This window comes from Grammomys surdaster, unplaced genomic scaffold (genome assembly GCF_004785775.1).
Source record: "Grammomys surdaster isolate TR1022 unplaced genomic scaffold, NIH_TR_1.0 66, whole genome shotgun sequence".
NCBI lineage: Eukaryota > Metazoa > Chordata > Mammalia > Rodentia > Muridae > Grammomys > Grammomys surdaster.
The window spans coordinates 20,203,243-20,223,720 of NW_021604568.1; the positions used below are offsets into that span (position 1 = coordinate 20,203,243).

The following is a 20,478-nucleotide window of genomic DNA, read 5'->3' on the forward strand; positions in this document are numbered from 1 at the left end:
TCACGCTGGCTTGGCGATGGCTTGGCTTGTTACTCATCAACATTCCCACAGCAGATTCGATTTTTTATGTGTTTTTAGTAACTCGACTACAATATGTTTGGTTATAATGAAAATCGTGGTTTTTTGGGACCCCGGGCTTGCGAAGCGAAGCTGCTCGGAGCGTGGAGATCCCGGGAGTCCTAGGCTCCCGCATTCTGGTTCGCGTAGACGCGCTCTCGCCAGAGGGCGCTCATGCTACGTGCCTAGAGATCAGCGGCCGCCAGGTCGGTCGCCCCAGACTGGCGAACCCCTTGCTGCCCGGAAACAAAGTGCACCTTTGTCAACGACCTGGCGTGTGTGAACGGCAGACGGCAGGCCGCGCGGAACCCCAGGGGCGCGCCTTCGCTCGGGTCTCAGCTCACTCCTGGGCCTCCCACAGCAGCGTCCTGCCGCCTTGGCTTGTGCTTTCCGCTTTCTCGGATCTTGGCGGGACAGGAAAGAGACTCTTCGCTCCGGGAGTGGGGGTTCCGCCTTGGCTGAGTCGTTTTTGACTCTCCTGCCGGTAGCAGGCTGTGTCGCCTGGGTTCAGCGCCAAACCGGCAGCAGTACTGCTCCACAGTCCCGGTGTAGTAGAGCCCCCGCCCCGTCAGACGCCGGACTACAATTCCCAGCATTCCCCGCGTCCAGAGCGCGCGGTGGGAGTTGCCTCCGGGCAGACGCCTGCGCGGTGCGGAGGCTCGAGCCTGGAGTACCACACCCCCGGGAGGGGAACGAGGGGAGGCTGAAGCATCCGAAGCATTAAAGCATCCGAGGGAGCTGGAGGGGAGGAGAATGGAGTGACAGAGACGCGCGGAGGGTGGGGGCGGGGGGGCAACGGGTGGAGGGAGGGGGGAGGGGGGGACACAGAGGGAGGAAGAAGCGGCGGCGGCGGCTCTTCGGTGCAGAGGGTGAAACTCCGCGGGCTCGTAGAAAGAATAATGCGGTAGCAAGGCAGGCTGCTTGCTCTGGGGTTTGGCAGCAGCGGCGGCAGCTCGAGCAGCGGCATCACCCCAGACGCTGACAGCCCCGCCGGCCGGCTCCCTCGCTGACTGCCGACTGTCAATGGAGCTGGAAAACATCGTGGCCAACACGGTCTTATTGAAAGCCCGGGAAGGTAAGCTCGGTGGTCCGGTGCGTGCACGGCGCTTTTGCCGCGGGCCGGGGTGCGAGTGTCGGGTGACAAGCGGGCGTGCAGTATACTCGCAGTGAGTTGGTGCAAGCGGTACAGCTTGGAGATCTGTCTGCAAATATTGAGGGGCTCCTGCCTTTGGGCTCAGAAGATTAGGATTGGGGCAAAGACAGTTGCAGGGACGAGTTAAGATGCTAAAATATTCTCTAGTTTCCAGCTGAACCTAGAAATCGTGCGGTCTCCGCAGCTGTTGAAAGGGTAGTTGGAAAAGCATTCTTTTAGGAGATAGAGGCAAGAAAACGTGCCAATAAAACAGCCTTTAGAGTTGGTCCGAGATGGTTTTAAGGGTGTGAAAACTAACTATCTCACTATCTCTCTCTCTCTCTCTCTCTCTCTCTCTCTCTCTCTCTCTCTCTCTCTCTCTCTGTGTGTGTGTGTGTGTGTGTGTGTGTGTATGTGTATGTGTGTGTTGTGGGATTGGAATTAGCAAAAACCAAGTCTTTGCTTGCGAGGGCTGAGTTGATAAAGACTATTGGTGGAAATCATCTTCTGGGAAAATTTCTTAGGGAAATCCCGTCGTTGTGTGGAAGGAAGCCTTTTAAAGGCAAAGTAAGATGCTGAGGAATTAGCCAGTTTATAGAATAATGAAAGGGTGGCTTTACACGTCACTAAGAAAATAATTTAAATTTTTTAGGGTGGATTGTTGTTATTAACCACCCCAACTCCCACCCCTGAGGTGGATAAGGCTTAGTTATGGGGAACTGTTTAGATGTGTTTTATATACATCTCACTAAATTTCCTGCATTTAGCTGTTAGGAATGGGTAAGATCCTTAGTAATACCTTGTATCATGCATCTAGACTTTTGATTCTTGAGTTGGAAAAGTGTGTGGGGTGGCAGAAACTTCGATATCCTAAAAGGTTTGTGTTGCATGAATGTAAACATACATATTTAGGAAAACTTGGAATTTATGTAACGTTGCATTTGCCAAGATTTGGATTCTGGTGTGCAACCATTCTATAAGAAGGGGAAGGGTTGTTTCGTTTTGTTGTTGTTGTTTTCCTTTACTGGAAGAAGGCTGTATTTGATATCTAGGGCAGACTGAGTAAGGTTTTTCCCTTCAGAAGGATTCTCTGCAAGTAGCCCGGGAAATTGCCATCCCTGCTTCATAATATTTTCATTCAGCCACTTTGATGAATGAAGGAAGGCTTTCTGGCCAGCAATAAAACAACTCATGTTTATCCAGCCCATTCCATCACCTTGTCGCTCAGTACATGATGTGTGCTGGGATACAACCCACCTTGTGCTAGGTTTTAGCAACTCATCTGGCACTTTCAGGTCACTTGTCATCCTAAAACAGCCACCTGGAAGGCTTGTTTTGGAAGTCCCCAAAGGAGCCAATGCTCTGAAAACTGAGTAGAGTTTCAGATATTCAAGTCTCCCTTCTCCACTGCCCTTCCCTTTAACTTTTTTAGAGGTGGGGCTAAAGTTTTGTCCCCTGACCTTCACTAACCTGACATTTTTAGTGAAGTAGAACTAGGTGTAGAGTAGAAACTTCTTTACTGGGCTGGGGGCAGTGTCTGGAGGTGAAGAAAGCTCCTGCCTGCAAGCTTTGCAGCCTGCCACCTAGTGGTGAGACACAATGGTACATCTCAGGGCTTCACGTTGGGCAAATTGTCTATTCTAAAATTATTTCTTGGGAAATCTCTGGGTATGATTATTTGGGAGTCTCTGGTCCTGGAGGCCTTTGCATGTTCCACTGATTTCTCCTGTTTCCCGGGAAGTCAGCTCCTTTGGATTCTCCATGCTATATACTTATTTATTCTTCCCTCAGCACTGACTTCTTTGGGTATGTTTCACTTTGAATTGGAAAGTTTTCCCCACCTATGGTTATTATTCCCACTGTTTTTACTGAAATGAATTTACTGGCTGGGATTTTTGTTTGTCAGGTTAGTATATAGGTTTTTCCAGAGCCTTAGAGAGGAAAACTGTGTACTAGAAGTATAAGTGGAATGATGGACTCCCATTGGGGCCAAATTACTGTGATTGGAAGTACTCAAGAATGTGCCCTTTGTTTTGTTTTGTTTTCCTTTTAAAGTCTTTTAGTTTTCCTGTGAGAGTTCAATAGACATCTCCTGGTGAGAAACAGCTTTTAAGAATGCCTTCCAGATGAGAGGGCTTTGCCTGCAAGGAAACAGAGAGATTGACATGTGAACGATAAATTAATCATGTACATGGACGCTTCATTTTAAAACTTGTATTTAACTTTTTTCCTTTCATGTCTAAAGAGAATCTACAATTTTAAGTACTTCTATTCAATAAAGGCTGGGGCTTTATTAAGGCTTTGAACTTATCCCAGTTGACATGGAAGAGTCTAGAAATAAACACATGTTCTTTTTAAAGTTTTCTACTTAAAGTCATCTTGCTGCATTTTAGTAATTCTCCAAATAACTATATTATTTAGATATTCAGAAATGAATATTTCAAGAGGCAGAATTCTTGCCTAGTATGCAAAAGGCCTTGATTTGGTCCCTAGCACTATTTTTCCATTCATGTAAAAGGAAGGAAGGAAAGGAAAAACAAAGGGGGGGGGATGACGGGACTTGAGAAAGGGAGGAAGAGAAAGATAGATAAAAAAGAAAAAAAGACTAGGGTATAAAAGTGTTTACCTAGCAGGTACCAAAACCCCTGGCTCTGATTCCCTATCAGGGAATAAACTGGGTGTGGTTATACTGGACTGTCAATCCAGCCCCTGGGAGGTAGAGAGAGGAGGATCCAAAATTCAATGTCAGCTGCCCTTGGATTTCTTGGAGTTCATGTCTAAGGGTTTTTTTTTTTTTTTTAAAGATTTATTTATTTATTTCATGTTTGTGAGTATACTGTCACTGTCTTCACACACACCAGAAGAGGGTATCCAATCTCATTACGGATGGTTGTGAGCCACCATGTGGTTGCTGGGAATTGAACTCAGGACCTCTGGAAGAGCAGTCAGTGCTCTTAACCGCTGAGCCATCTCTCCAGCCCTCATGTCTAAGTTTTAATATGTGATACTATTAAAAGAGAAAGAGAGAAAAAGAGAAGAAAGAAAAAAATTCCAGCTAGGTTAGTGAAGTAACTAATATAAATTTTGTAGTACATGGAAAACAAGCAAACTCCGAAGCACCAAGTCTAAATTTATTTATTTATTTATTTATTTATTTTTGGTTTTTCGAGACAGGGTTTCTCTGTGTATCCCTGGCTGTCCTGGAACTCACTCTGTAGACCAGGCTGGCCTTGAACTCAGAAATCTGCCTGCCTCTGCCTCCCAAGTGCCAGGATTGAAGGTGTGTGCCACCACTGCCCAGCTAAGTCTAAAATGTTTTAAAATACTTCTTGAAGATTCTTTTGAATGCTTACAGATGAAAAATATAATTGGTGAATGTGGAATTTAAGCAAGTTCTCTTCCCAAGATATATTGTAGACAATTTTAAATGTGGCTTTCAAATAAAAGTCACTCTGTTCCAAAGAGAACAAACCTTAAAGAAAGACAGATATACTTTGTGAATGTTGTAAAGTGATTTGTCCATATTAGTGAGTACCGTTTCCCTCCACTCCCACCCCTTTGAGACAAGGTCTGTGTTGCCCACACTGGCCATAAACTCCCAACCAGGCTGGCCTTGAATTTTTGGTGTTCTTGCCTTCACTTCCCAAGTGCTGGGATTTATAGGTCTGTGCCACTATGCCCATATTTCCTTTCCTTAAATAGTGAAAGTTTATTAAAAGTGAAAGTGAAAAGATGGGCATATGTAGTAATCCACACCTTTAATCCCAGCAGACAAGAGGTAGGCTAGTAGTCTACCATGAAGGGTTCTAGGCCAGCCAGGAATATGCCTAGTGAGACATTATCTGAACCAACCAACCAACCTACAAAACAAAGAAACAAATGAATTTGTTTGCTTTCTTTTTTTTGTTGTTCTTCCTCCTTCTCTTTCTTTTTTTAAAAAAAAAAAACTTTTTTGAGACAGAATCTCACTGTGTATCCCTGCTAATTGACTATGTAGATCAGGTTGGCCTCACAGAGATTGGCTTGCCTCTAAGTTCCAGTTTTGTGATTGTTGTTTTGAGATTTATTTATTTATTTATTTATTTGTGTATTTTGATATATATGGGTTCTCTATTTGTTTGTATGCCTGTATGACAGAAGAGAGCATCAAATCTCATTATAGATGGTTGTGAACCACCACATGGTTGCTGGGAATTGTACTCAGGACCTCTGAAAGAGCAGACAGTGCTTTTAACCGCTAAGCCAGCTAGCTCTTCAGTTGTTTTGAAATAATAAAATACGGTAATTAATTTCAAAATGCTAAACCTACTGGAGTGTATTGTGTGACTTTTTTATTTGTCTTAATTGTGTGAGAAAGCATCAAGTTGATTTTGATCTTTCCTAGGAATTAAGCTTTCCTAAGAAATAGTTAAGGAACAAAGAAATGAGACAAAATTCATGCCAGTTTATGAAAATGAGCTAAGTGATTAAGCATTTAATGAAAAGGGACCAAGACCAAGTCTTCTATCTATTTACATTTCAGAATCTCAGAAAATTGGCAGGCAAGCTCTTGATGAACTATTGGTAGTGAGTGAGAGTGTTTGCAGAGTGCCTTTTGTATATTTCTTTTTGATTTATTTTGCAGTAAAAGTTTTCCTTCCGCTGGGCGGTGGTGGCGGACGCCTTTAATCCCAGCACTCGGGAGGCAGAGGCAGGCGGATTTCTGAGTTCGAGGCCAGCCTGGTCTACAGAGTGAGTTCCAGGACAGCCCGGGCTATACAGAGAAACCCTGTCTCGAAAAACCAAAAAAAAAAAAAAAAAAAAAAGTTTTCCTTCCTTCCTTCCTTCCTTCCTTCCTTCCTTCCTTCCTTCCTTCCTTTTTTCTCTCTTATAGTCTAGATTTGTTATATTGCTTTGGAGCAATACTGGTGGGAGAAACATTTACAAGAAATTACCTTTCCTTTCTTCACAGGCTAGCAGTCATAGCCCTATCTTATTATAAAGATTTCAGGAGAACTGGACATATATCCTTGCTTTTGAGGCTAGCAAGCATTGGAACAGAATGACTCTACTATTTGTCATAATTTCTGAAAACTGGACTGTACAAGGAAATTTTCCTAGATAAGGCTGTGACTTTTTGCCTATATCTGTCTGATGATCAAGATTAGGGACCTGGGAGAAGGTGAACTTGGGGCCTTCGAGAGGCCAGGGAGGCTAGCAGAAGGAAAGGAGCCAATGTCTAGAACTGGGAGAAGTAGGCTTTGCCTTTGATAGGCTTGGCATTCCATGGCAGATTAGAAGCCTGCTTTCCCCTTGAGTCCTTAGTTTCTGATGCTGGAGCTGGAACATGACTGGACTAAGTTGTCAGAAGACTGGGTATTTATGAAGCTTGTAGTCCACAACATCTCTGAGGAGAGACATAGCTACCCAAAGCTTTTCTCTTCAATCCGAGGACTCAGAAGAGTGATAGCTTTCGTTTTTGGCAGCTGGCATGTGTGAAAGCAGTCTGGCCTATTAAACACAATGCTGTTAAGCTGTTAAATGAAACTGCCTCTTAGTGTAGCTTCCTTTTCAATATCTACAACATAGAGATAGAGAAACCAAAAGCAACATTCAAAAGGCCTGGCTTTCCAACAAAAGATTTTCAAATGATAATTGTGCTTCATCTAGCTGCCTGTTTTTATAAGCATCAGATAAAGGCCCACAAGACTCTCATCTTTCAGTAGCTTAGATGCTGCTTGTCAGATTCTAAACTCTAAAAGATCCTGATCTTTCAGTACCCAAACCAATTCTTGCTTAAGTGATGTCTTTAAAAGCCAGAGCTCTTGTAGTGGCTTGCTAAATGATGGGCTTTGGGCCTGCACTGCAGACTTTAAGAAAGCCCAAGTGGGTTTCAGAAATGTTCTACACATGACCACATTTGCTTTTTCCAAGCAAGCACTGTTCAGCTCTCAACCCTTGCCTGGGGACTGTCAACATTCTTAGGAAACCATCTAGGCCTGCAGGCAATATTTAAAGTTAATATTTTTTGCCAATGAATATGTGGATCAAGATCATACATCATAATACCTAGACCTTTTTTTTTTTTGGACATATTTGCCTGGAATTTCCTGTGTAGCCCAGGCTGGCCTGAAACTGGCAGCATCCTCTTGCCTCAGCCTCTGAAGTACTGAAATTACTCATGTGAGCTACCATACCTTGTTATAACATCTAGATATTCCTAATGAAAAAGTGCTATTGTTGAGGTTCATTTTTAGAAAGTGAAGACAATATTGTTCATTTAACTATCATTCAGACACCAGAGGACACATTCCATTTGTGTAAATCCTTCTACTTTTTTAAAAAAGAAAACAATCTCTTCCTGGTTGAATCCTCTACTCATTCTCATTAAAAAAAAAAAAGTTCTTGAATTGTCTTCTGAACTCTTACAAGGGTAACATTGGTGTGTATATTCATTCATCAATGGATTTTTGAAGGATCCTTGGTAATAGTGATACTTTGAATATCAGCCTTGGATACATTTAGAGATGGACTAAAAGAGACAATTGGGTCTGGTGTGGTAGTGCAATCCATAAATCTCAGCACTCTGGAGGCAGATTCAGGTAGATGTCTGAGTTATAGGCCAGCTTGGTCTATGTACCGGGATTCAGGCTAGCTATATAGTGAGACTCTGTCTCAAACAAAACAAAACAAAACAAAACAAAACAAAACAAAAAGCAATTTGAGCACATGGTTTACCTCTATTTATTTATTTTTGGTGATGCCTGGGATTAAACTCAGGATCTTGTGCTTTTTAGGCATGTACTCTACCACTGAGATATGTGTCAATCCTTTTTAGCCTCTTTAAACTAGAAAATTAGATATGAACATGGCTGGATGTTTTCTTTTCCATAAAGAGTTGAGGCTGATTAGGGCATCAGTTCTGCAGCTGAGTAGACTCTTATGGACTTTGTTGTGTCTAGACTGTGGACAATGGCCTGAAGGATGTATATACAATTTAAAATTATACTTGTACCAAGGGAGGCTTATGTCTGTAAGAATTGCCATGAATTGAAGACCAGCCTACACTACAGAGTGATATTCTGTCTTTACAAAACAACAAAACTCAGAAACTAAAGAATCCAAGTTTATTCGTGAGAGATGGGCTTGAATCTGGAAGCAAACTGCTGATTTTGTAGCATGTGGTGCTTTTTCATCAGAATCGGTGGTGGTGCACACCTTTCTTTCTTTCTTTCCTTCTTTCCTTCTTTCTTTCTTTCTTTCTTTCTTTCTTTCTTTCTTTCTTTCTTTCTTTCTTTCTTTCTTTCTTTCTTTCGGTTTTTCGAGACAGGGTTTCTCTGTGTATCCCTGGCTGTCCTGGAACTCACTCTGTAGACCAGGCTGGCCTCGAACTCAGAAATCCGCCTGCCTCTGCCTCCCAAGTGCTGGGATTAAAGGCGTGCACCACCACCGCCCGGCTACACCTTTATTTCTAGTACTGGTTTACATAGAGAGTTTTGGGACTATACAAGAAAGCCTATCTCAAACAAGCAGACAACAAACCAAACAAATAAAATCAGCTCTTTCAGATGGAAACCTTCAAAAAAACAAACAGGAAAACCCTTTGGTTGGGAACTGACAAAGCGTCTTGGAACACCTGGTTGCAGTTCAGGATTGAAAAGATAGAGGCTGCCCTCTTTTTTTTTTTTTTAAAGATTTATTTATTTTGTGTATATGAGTACACTGTAGCTATCTTCTGATACACCAGAAGAGGGCATCAGATCCCATACAGATGGTTGTGAGCCACCGTGTGGTTGCTGGGAATTGAACTCAGGACCTCTGGAAGAGCAGTCAGTGCTCTTATCTTCTGAGCCATCTCTTCAGACCATGGCTGCTGTCTTCTGTTGGGACTGGGTTATATGCTTTGACATGGTACTGAAAGGAAGACAAGGAGAGGGTGAGCTGGCCAGGTCCAGGTAGATAGATATGTAGAACTTGGGACTGACTCAGTTTACTTAGTTCAGAAATGGAGATAGTGAGAGTGGTGAGCTATCATATTCCCCTACCTCTCTTCATTTATAGTTCGGAAATTTACCTAAATTGAGCAACTGTCTTTCTTGATTTAAATGAAGAGTATGGTATAAACACATATAGAACCCCATGTTCTTTTAGTTTTTAAAAGTTATTTTCATTATATGATAACATCTTACTATGTAGCTCAGGTTGACCTTAAACTCATGATCATTTTTTTCCTCAGCTTCCCAAGTACTGAACTTACAGATACGTACTACCATACCATGCCTAGCTCCATGTTCTTTCTTGAAATTTCTAGTGTGATTATATATTGAAACAGTCATTTTTTTTTCAAGATGGAGAAAATATGCTCTGCAAGCTGTCTTAGTTACTGTTCTATTGCTGTAAATTGATTCTGTGACCAAAGCAGTTTATAAGAGAAAGCATTTAATTGGAGGCTTGCTTACAGTTTCAGAGAGTGAGTCAATGACCATCATAGCAAGTGATATAGCAGCAGCAGGCAAGCATGGCACTGAAGCAGTAGCTAAGAGCTTCCTTTTTATTTTTTATTTTATTTTTTATTTTATTTTTTTGTGACAGACTCTCTGGCTGTCCTGGAACTCACTATGTAGTAGACAAGGTTGTCCTCATACTTACAGAGATATGCCTGCCTCTGCCTCCTAAATGCTGAGATTAAAGGTATGTACCATTCACAATGCCTGGCAAGAACTTACGTTTTATCCACAATCAGAAGGCAGAGAGCCTGTTCTTGGCTATGGCCTTTTGAAACTTCAAAGTACACACTCAGGGACATAGCCTTTCTAAGGCTACATCTTCTAATCCTTCCTAAGCAGTCCACGAACTGAGGACCAAACATTCAAATATATGAGCCTATGGGGGACGTTCCCAGACCACCACTCAAAGACAGAAGGGGAAAAAAAAGAAACTTATGTAGACTTCATAGAAGTGAGCTAAAATTAGGGTGAAACGGGGTAAAGCAATTTGAAGTGTTTCCACTTCTTCCCAACAGACTAGACTGAGAAGAGAAAGAAGATAAAGATATTAAAGTCAGACTGCTTACAACTACATCACAGTGATTTCTCCCTAAAGACCATTTCTTGTAAGATTTGAAACCTTTTAAACAATAACTCAGATGAAGCATACTTGCAAAGGAAGGAAAGCATTTGAAACAGTAAGACAGTTAGTTACTTTTTCTTGTCTGAAGCCAGAAACTCTATTTGAAATGGTGCCAGAGTTAACTGGGAACATCTTCTTGACAGACACTCATAAATCAGGCCACTTTTGATTGGTCTCTATGTGGCTCTAGGAATTTGTAATCTGTGGAAGATCAATATTTTTTAAAAAGGCAAGGATGAAGTGAACCTCTAAGGACATATTTAAGGGTCTGCTCAGAAAGCAAAAGGAAACTAGGCAGTGATTGTGCATGCCTTTAATCCTTGCACTTGGGAGGCAGAGGCAGGCAGATCTCGAGAGTCTGAGACCAGCCTGGTTTACAGAGTGAGTTCCAGGACAGCCAGGGTTACACAGAGAAACCCTGTGTTTGGAAAAGCAAAAAAAAAAAAAAAAAAAAAACCAAAACCAAAACACAGTAGTAAAAAAAAAACAGAACGCGAAGTGATATAAACATACGAACATTCCAACCTAGTTAAGTGGCAGAAACCTGCTTTCTGTCTGCCTGTATTTCCAGAAGAGAAGTTACTCCTGGCTTGATGTTTTGGGAAACCAAGAAGCAAGAAAGGATGTCACTAGCTCAAAGTTACTTGAGCTGTGAACTTTGCAACAACTCCAAGTAGGACTCACCATGTTCCTAAACAGATCTTTATTTTCTTCTATGAAATGTGAGAAAAAAAGACATATTGATATTTTTGTTTGTGTTTGTTTGGTTGAGTTGGCTCCAACTCAGAGATCTACCTGCCTCTGCCTTTGGAGTGCTGGGATTAAAGGTGAGCACTACCACTGCCCAGGCTCAGACTGACTTCTTAGGGTGGTATGTTTCTGTTTGCTTTTTTTTTTTTAATGAGCTCATACTTGGTTTCATTGCTTTAAGACATTTAAAAAATTACACTTCCTTCATTATGTGTATATACCAGGGTGCATGTGTGAAAGTTGGAGGACAACCTATAGGAATCAGTTCTTTCCTTTTATTGTGTGGGCCCCAGTGATTGAGATAAGGTTGGTAGGCTTGGTGGCAAGTGGCTTTACTGGCTAAGCCATCTTGACTGCTCAAGGTGTGGTTTTTATTTTTGTTGTTGTTTTGTTCTTGTTTTTTTAAAAATACCCACAAGGTTGTAATGGTGACAGAAAGTGGATCTGTTGGCCTTCTTGTTAAAGAAACAAATAGGAACCATAACTTCCCATCTAGACTTTGATATCAGTCAAGTATCAATTTGTGATTACCTGGGTTGAGTTTCCTTTTAGATGGTTAATGGCCAATGGAGAAATCCTTGCATTAAGTGATTCTAGTTGAATAATATATCTGAAGGTTAGGGAGATGATTCTGTCAGTAAAGAGCTTCTTTTGTATGTATGAGTACCAGAGTTCAATCCCAAGAACCCATGTAAAAATGTCAGGTGTACAGACATGCACTTCTAATGTCAGAGCTGGGGAGGTATGGACAGGTAGAAACCCTGGGGCTTGTTAGTCCCAGTCTACCCTAATTGGTAAGAGAGACCCTATCTTAAAGGAGGTCAGTATTGTTTTGGGGATGACACCCAAGGCTGTTCTCTGGCCTCCATATACATAAGGACACACATGCACAGGCATTTGTAAACACATATGCATGCACATAAAAGTATAATCGCATCCCCTTATGTTATGGGGTGATCTCTGTGGTTGAAGAGTGAGTGGGATATGTACATATATGTACATGCTTCACATTCACATGAAAATGTGTCCATCTATGTATGACTTTGACTCTACCTATGTTTTCCCTCTGCTTATGTTCTGCCTATTAACACTTCAAATTATCAAGGTGTCTTAGTTGGAGTTTTGTTGCTGTGAAGAGACACCATGACCATGGCAACTCTTATAAAGAAAAACATTTAATTGGGGCTGGCTTATAGTTTCAGAGGTTTAGTTCATTATCATTATGGTGGGAAGCATGGCAGTATGCAGGCAGACATTGTGCTGGAGGAGCCAAGAGTTTTACATCTTGATCAGCAGTCAACAGAAGGAGACTGTATGTCACACTGGGCATAGCTTGAGCATAGGAGACCTCAAAGCTCACCCCCCCCCCCACAGTGACATACTTCTGTAGCTAGGCCACACCTACTCCAACAAGGCCACACCTTCTAATAGTGCCACTTCCTATGGGCCAGGTTTTAAATATCTAAGTCTATGGTGGCCATACCTATTCAAACTACCTCATAAGGTTAACCATGTGGTATTTCTCCTGGTGGAGCTATACTAAAGACTTGTCCCTAAAGAACAGGGCATCAAAGCAGATGGGGGCAGTGATAAGAGAGCTACATCATTGGCAGCAGCATATCCTTGGCAGAGCTCGGAGGTGGGTGGTGAGCAGGCTAGCTGATGTGGGCCTACCCTGTTCCAACTCTCCTCAGAATACCTTTCCTACTTTTAGGTCATACTTGATTGTGGACTCTGCCTGAGGGTGACATCTTAGACACATGCTCAGGTTCCTACAGTCTTCTTCAATACAGAAGTGGAAGCTAGAGAGGAGATCGGTACCCCGCCTCCTTCCTGAAGTTGGAGCATGAAGTGGCCTTTCCCCCAGCAAAGTTATTGTGGGGTTTGCCCTCTTTGTGTTCTTTTTTTTTTTATTTTAACCATTTTTTTATTATAATTTCTTTTTTTTTGAACATGAAATGCTTTTTTATAGCATGTTTTACAAGGGGAGGGGGTAAGAGGGGCCAGGTGGTGGAAAAGTACAAAATCTTCTTGGCCTGTGCCTTGAAACATGTCATGGTCTATACGGTACACTGCCTTCTCTTTGTGTTCTTAAGCATTAGCTTTATGTGTAATTACAACCAGAGTCCTTGACAGAGTCAGTCTCTCTCTCTTTCTCTCTCTCTCTCTCCCTCCCTCCCTCTCTCTCTTTCTTTCTCCCTCTTTTTTTTTTTTTTTTCTGTGTGCATGTACTATTTGTTGCCCTCCTTGGGGATCGACTTGGAATCCTAGCCAGAAGTAGTATGATGTCACTGCTTAATAATGAGGGGACAGGAGGCCATGTCTTTGCCTTTGATTGGTATTGAGGTGTAGTTCTGAATTTATGTATCTCAGGCAAGGGAAAGGTGAGGGATTATTCACGTATAGGACAGAGGGAGCCTGGCCAATGTAATTGGCCTGCATAGTTGATAAAAGGTGTTGTGAAGCATCATATGAAATGGAATTCTATCTTGGTTGAACCTTGGCAGCTCTTTTGAAGTAGAAAGAGGCTGAAGAAGGGTCAACAAGTGTCCAGGAAAAGCAGCTTCAAGAGCTGATGCTGAAATATGTTCTGCTTTGTCTTAATGTTGTCATTAATATACCTAGATCAAGTATATTAGGTCATGCAAACAATAACCATGAGACGGAACCAAGCTCTAGGCATAGTGGGGAGTGGAGTGAGCATAAGAATTGGGATGTTGACTTCATTGGTATAGGTCACCTCTGTGTCCTCCTTATCTCAGGGCTTGAGTGTTGTAGATGGATGTCCATAGGCCTGCATTCGTGGTGTGTGTGTGTGTGTGTGTGTATAGGGCATGATGGTATCAGAGGAGAGTGTGCTTGAAGCATCATTGGTGTTCAAAAGAATTTCCAGAATAAGTTATGGTGCCATGTCTATGGGAAGGAGAACTGAACAGTAGAGACCCTAAAGGAAATAGGTGGTGAAAATAGCTTGCTGTACAAGATGAGGATTTCCAGGAATCCATGTGAAAATGGTGAAAAGCTGGGTGGGTGAATAGACTTGTGCTCACTGATTAGGTCTTAGGCTCACTGGCTGGCCTGCCAAACTTAACTGATGAGTTCCAGGACAGGAAGAGTAAAAAAAAAAAAAAAAAGTTGATAGACAGGCATAGTGGCACACACCTTACCTTTAATCTCAGCATTTGAGAGGCATTGGCAGGTGGATCTTTACGAGTTTGTAGCCATCCTGTTCCACCACATAGAGAGTTAGTTCCCTGGCATTGAGATCCTGTCTTCAAAACAACAAAAAGCAATGTGGAAATTGAGATTATAACCTGACCTACAGGCATGAACACACATACACACACACACACACACACACACACACACACACACACACACACACCGATTCCATGTCATAGCACAGTAGATGATAAATTAGGAAATGTTTCAGCATGGCAAAGAAAAATTACATAAGGGTAGAGGACCAATAGGAAAATGTTTTCCAAATGTTTGTCTTAACTGTGAAAAATGTTTGGCAAACTCACCCTTCCCCCTAAGTTGGAAGTGGTTTGTTTTCGTTGTTTTCCCAGAAATAAATATTTGCATTAGAGCAAATGTTCAAGGCAAATAGTTTTCCTTGGTTCTGAGGCTGTGTTCCTTGAAGATGCTTCATGCTAACCCCATCCCTCTTTTGGCCAGATCAAAGGTAGCCTAGGATGGGTTCATCACATGTTCTTCATGTCACTGAAGAATTGAGATTGAGCAGAAAGGAAAGAAAATAGGAAGCTAGGCAGCAATTCTTCTAGACATAGGATGGCAGGAACCTGGTATTTGAAGGATGCCTTTCTACTCACAGGTTGGGAGGCTGGATCCAATTAAGACAAGAAAAATGTATGCTAACTCAAAGGAAAAAGTTCTAAACAGTCAATTCTGTAATCTCTCTGAAGAGGAGGAGGCCAGCATGATGAAGTTTTATGTATGATGCCAAGCCCTGTGATATATAATAATTAGAAACCACCAGTTATTCTACCACATACTCATTTCCCAAACCACTAACCACTGCCTGGGATGGAGTGCACTGGCCCTGGATACTTGCTCCAGATGTTTTCCCATAAGTAGTACCCAATTAAAGGGAGTAAACAAATAAACAAACACATAAAAAAACAAAGTAGGACCTTGTGGCATACATCTTTAATCCCAAGATTTGGGAGGCAGAGGCACTCGGATATCTGTGTTTGAGGCTAACCTGGTCTACATAGTTCTAGGACAGCCAGAGCTACGTAGTGAGAACCTGTCTTGAACAAACAAATGGAAAACTCAAAACCAAACCAAAGCAAAAAGACCAAACCAACTAAACAAACAAAGAACTCTTCCCCCCGAAAAGAACTTCAAAGCTTCAAAGGTAGCAAAATGTCAATTTGGGAAGGAGAAGCTGGATATCCTCAGATGGCTGAATATGTTTCTAAGGGGAGGGTGAGTCTTTGGATACCATTGAAATACACCTGTTTGGTTACTCTTCAGTAATTTTCATAATACTTATGCTTGTTTAGTGTTCTTGCTTTTTTGTTGTTGTTGTTGTCAGTTTAAAAACATTTCAGGCTGTGTCTATGTTCTTTGGTTGATGATTCAGTTTCTGATAGCACCTCTGGGTATACCCCCACCCTGGTGCATTAACTTTCTGCAGAGTTTGTCACATCCTCTCCCACTGAGGCCAGACATAGCAGCCCTCTGCTATGTAATTGCTGGGAGCCTGGGACCAGCCAGTGTTTGTTAGTGGCTCAGACTCTGGGAACTCTCAGGTGTCTAGGTTAGTCGACACTGTTGATCTTCCTGTGGGGTTGCCGTCTCTTTGAGGGCCTTCAGTCTTTCCTCTGACACTTCCATAGGGATCCTTGACCTCTGTCCAATGTTTGTCTGTGGATATCTGCATCTGTATTACTCAGCTGCTGGGTAAAGCCTCTTAGAGGACTGCTATACTATTCAATACAATATAGCATTGTTAATAGTGTGAAAGATTGTGCCTGCCCATGGGATGGGTCTCAAAATGGGCAGATCATTGGTCAGCCATTCCTTCAGTCTCTACTCCATCTTTGTCCTTGCATTTCTTTTAGAAAGGAACAATTTTGGGTGGAAAGTTTTGTAGGTTGGTTGGTGTCCCCATCCCACCACTAAGAGTCCTGTCTAACTACTCCAGGTGGGCTCTTCAGGTTCCATATCCCCACTGTTGGGTATTTTGGCTAAGGTAACCCACACTGAGTCCTGAGAGCCTCCCCCATCTCAGGTCTCTGGGACTTTCTAGAGGTTTTCCCCAACCCCTACCCCTGGCAGCCGCATATTTCTATTCATCCTTCTGGCCCTCTGGTCCTCTCTCCTGTCTCCCCTCATACCTGATCATGCTCTTCTTTTCCCCTCCTCCTTTCCTCTCCCACCCAGGTTTCTCCCTCCCTCTTCCTTCCATGACTATTTTGTTCCCCCTTCTAGGTGGGATTTAAGCATCCTCACTCGGGCCTTCCTTCTTGTTCAACCTCTTTGTGTCTGTGGGGTATAAAGGGCCCTAGCACTTATGTAGCAGATGTGTAGCTCAGTCTCCATGTGGGAACCCTAATAACTGGAGCATAGACTCTCCGTAAAGCTGTAGCCTGACTGTGATATCCTTCCCCAACAGGCCCAACAGGGCTACCTTGTCTGGCCTCAATGGGAGATGTGCCTAACAGAAACACATTTCCCTCAGAAACATGATGCACCAGGGTGGGGAGATGCCTGTTTGTATGTGTGTGTGCCCTCTCAAAGGTGAAGGGGGAGGATGGAGGATGAACTCTATGAGGGGGGACCAGGAGGGAGGCAGCATTTGGTATGTAAAGAAAGGAAGGAAAGAAGGAAGGAAGGAAGAAAGGAAGGAAGAAAGGAAGGAAAAAAAGAAAAAGAAAGAAAGAATAAAAGTTTCAGGAATGATTGCCAGGAAGAGAGGGTTTGAAAGGCTCAGGCTGAATCAAGTTCTTCCTTATTAAGTGAACCTTAGCTGCTCTGGATGGGCCTCTGTGTACTAAGTACCTTCCTAGAATAGAGAAGCAGGAGGAAGCAGAGTTCTGTGCACTAGGCATCATATCCTCTGAGGGGAAGGCAACAGAGGACAATAGGAATATCCTTTCTAAGAAATCAACCCAGACATTTGTATTATTGTTGTTGTTATTATTATTTGTGGTGTGTATGTGTACCATGTGGAAGTCAGAGGACAACTAACTTAGCTGTGTACTCTCCTTCTAACATGTGGGTCCTGGAAATCAAACTTAAGTTGTTGGGCTTTCTGGTGACCAGTGCATTTACCCATAGAGACATTTCTTTTTTTTTCTTTTCTCTCTTCTTCTTTCTTTCTTTCTCTCTCTCTCTCTCTCTCTCTCTCTCTCTCTCTCTCTCTCTCTCTCTCTCTTTCTTTCTTTCTTTTTTTTTTGAGACAGAGTTTCTCTGTGTAGCCCTGGCTATCCTGGAACTCACTCTGTAGACCAGACTGTTCTTGAACTCAGAAATCCGCCTGCCTCTGCCTCCCAAGTGCTGGGATTAAAGACGTGCGCCACCACTGCTAGGCCATAGAGACATTTCAAGAGACCAGTGTATATTTTTTCTAAAGCAGCCTGTGATGGCTAATGTTTAGTGTCAGCTTGGTAAGGTGTAGAACCATCTAGGAGACAAATTGCTAGGAGTGTCTGTAAAGATGTTTCCAGGTTAGATTGAGGTGGGAAGACTTGCCCATTGTGAATGAATGTCATAGACTGGGAACTGAGTATCAGCATTCCTCTCTTGGTGCCTTACTGCAGTGCACTGTGATCAGCTGCATTATGTTCCTGCTACCTCGACTTACTCCCATGACATACTACTGAACTTTGAGCCAAAATGAATCATTACATACATACTGGGTTTAATCCCCAGTACCACATAAAATTGGATATAGTGACACACCCACAATTCCCCAATTGAGGAGGTAGAGGCAAGAGGATTAGAAGTTGAAGTTAGTTACACAGCAAGTTTGAGACTAACCTGGACTATGTAAGACCTTTTTAACAAACAAGCAAACAACAACAAACCACCAAGCTCTCCCTCCTTAAGTTGCTTTTTCAAGTATTTTAATAGCAATGATAAAAGTAATGAAGATACTATTATTTAAAAATTACTAAGCCCAGCTTGGCAGAGATGTTGCATGTTTTTAATCCCAGCACTGGGAGTGGTGGGTAAGCAGACAGATCACTGAATAGAGGCCAGCCTGGTCTACAGAGCAAGTTCTAGGATAGCCAGGGCTACACAGAGAAAACCTATCTTGAAAAAACAACAAACAAACAAAACAAACAAACAAACCAAAACAAACACAATTACCAGGCCCTTTTGAGCTTTTTTGTTGTTGTTCATCTTTCCTGTTTTATGAATCCTGCAATTTACTCTTCTCCATTTTTACATGTTAAAGTTCTGAGGCTCAAGAAGTAAATTATTTATGCCAGAACATGCAGCTAGTTCAGAGCCTGTGCCTTCATGTCAGATTCTCTTTCAGTATTGTCACAGCTGCTGGCAGTCACCTGGCTAGCTGTTCAGGATGTCATTGCTACCTACATGGGGCATTAAACACTGAAAGGAGTGTACAGTTGGGACTCATTGTGCAATAGGAGCCATTCCAACTCAGTGTCATGGTTTTGGACAATACTTGAAAATTTAAGTGAGGGAAAACATTGATGAGGAATTACAATGTCTCCCATGATCTCTGCTGGCAGTCCCGTCACAAAAGCCACTCAGAGGTGATACTAGGCAGCTTTTATTTATTTTTAAAATTTTTGTATGTGTGTACTTATCTTGTATGAATGTGTATGTAAGTCAGAGGTCAGACACCTTGAGTGTCATTCTTCAGGTACCATCTACCTTGGTTTTTAAAACAGGGTCTTGAACTAGTTTGGAACTCGTTAAGTAGGCTGGCTGGCCAGAAACATGGTGATACCCCTTTCTCTGCTTCCCAAGCCCTGGGATTACTATTATGTGCCACTGTTACTGGCTTGCTATTTATCTGTCTGTCCATCCATCCATCCATCCATCCATCCATCCATCTATCCAGGGTCTTTCTATGTGGCTCTAGCTGTCTATCCTGGAACTTCTGTGTAGACCAGGCTGGCCTCTGGGTCATCAGTGCCGGAATTAAAAGCACATTTGATCATGCCTAGCCTTTACTGGGTTTTTAAAAGATGGAATCTGGGGGATTGAATGCCAGTCCTCATATTTGCAAGATAAATACTTTATGGATGAAGTTATCTCTCCGACCCCTTCCCCAAAGGCAGCTTTTAGGTAGCCATGTTCCCAGCCTTGCACGTAGATACATGAGTAAGAATATGGAGATATTATTTCATGCAAATGGTTCCTCCCATTCATGCTGTTCTGCAGCTGTTTTTAGTCAACAGCATGTTGCAGTGACTTCTCATTCTGTTTTTACAATTTCTCATGGAATGTATGGGTTAGGAAAAATTGTCTTCAGAATCTGAGTGTTTCAATGGAGTGCTGGGTATATTCTAACAGATCCTTAGGGGTTATCCAGTTCTAAAGACGTGCCTTTCACTAATTTTGTATCTAATCCCCCAATTTGGATTTTCCAAATTTAAAGCATCAGCAGTGTAGGAATAGTTTACCTATTGTGTCTTTCTGTATTTTAAAGACAGAAATCTGGGACTATTTGCCTCCCCTGTGGGAAGATGTGTTGTAGTTTCTGTAATGGAGTTAAATGACCTGAGGGTTGTTTGAAGCACATTTTCTTATGAGACATGAAAGTGATACATGTGATATTTTTGAGAGCGTTGGGATTTAACATCTTTCTCCTGTCATCTTTCCTCACAGTATTCAAAGCTTGGATTAGGAAGAAGTCAAGGTTGAGTTAAAAGACTACTTGTCCATGACTCTGAGTGTATAAACAGACAGGAAATGGAAGCTTGAAAAACAGATCCACAGCTTTTGTTATTTCATTTTATTTGTGTGTGTGTGTGTGTGTTTGTGTGTGTGAGTGTGTGTGTGTGTGTGTGTGAGAGAGAGAGAGAGAGAGAGAGAGAGAGAGAGAGAGAGAGAGAAGGAGAGAGAAAGAAGGAGAGAGAGAAAGAGAGAGAGAGAGAGAGAGAGAGAGAGAGAGAGAGAGAGAAGAGGAGGGAAGGAGAGGGAGAGGAAGAGGGATAGAGTGCCTATTATAGCAGGTTCTGGTAAGAGGATAATCTTCTCCTACCTTGTTTTTGAGGCCTCTTGTTTTTGCTGCACTAGCCTAACTGGCCCATGAACTTTGTCGTTGCCTTTCATCTTGCAGTAGGAGTACAGAGATTATAGGTATCTGCCATTGCACCTATCTTTTTTAAGGAAACTCTGAGGATTTGATTAAGACTGCTGTCAGGCTTGTGTTACCTACTAAGTCATCTTCCTGTCCCTGGACCTACAGCTTTTCA

At 42.4% G+C, this 20,478-nt stretch overlaps 1 protein-coding gene across 2 annotated transcripts in view; it reads left to right on the plus strand.

Moving 5' to 3' along the window:
* Positions 1–252: 252 nt before the first annotated feature.
* Grk5 (G protein-coupled receptor kinase 5) overlaps positions 253–20,478 on the plus strand; it is a 175,584-nt gene continuing 155,358 nt past the window's right edge. The window contains exon 1 of one of the 2 annotated variants that reach the window (XM_028773140.1): positions 253–1,132. In XM_028773140.1, the coding sequence (XP_028628973.1) occupies positions 1,081–1,132 (52 nt within the window). In that variant the 5' untranslated portion in view covers positions 253–1,080. The remainder of the gene's footprint in view (positions 1,133–20,478) is intronic. The other variant, XM_028773147.1, reaches the window with a different exon arrangement.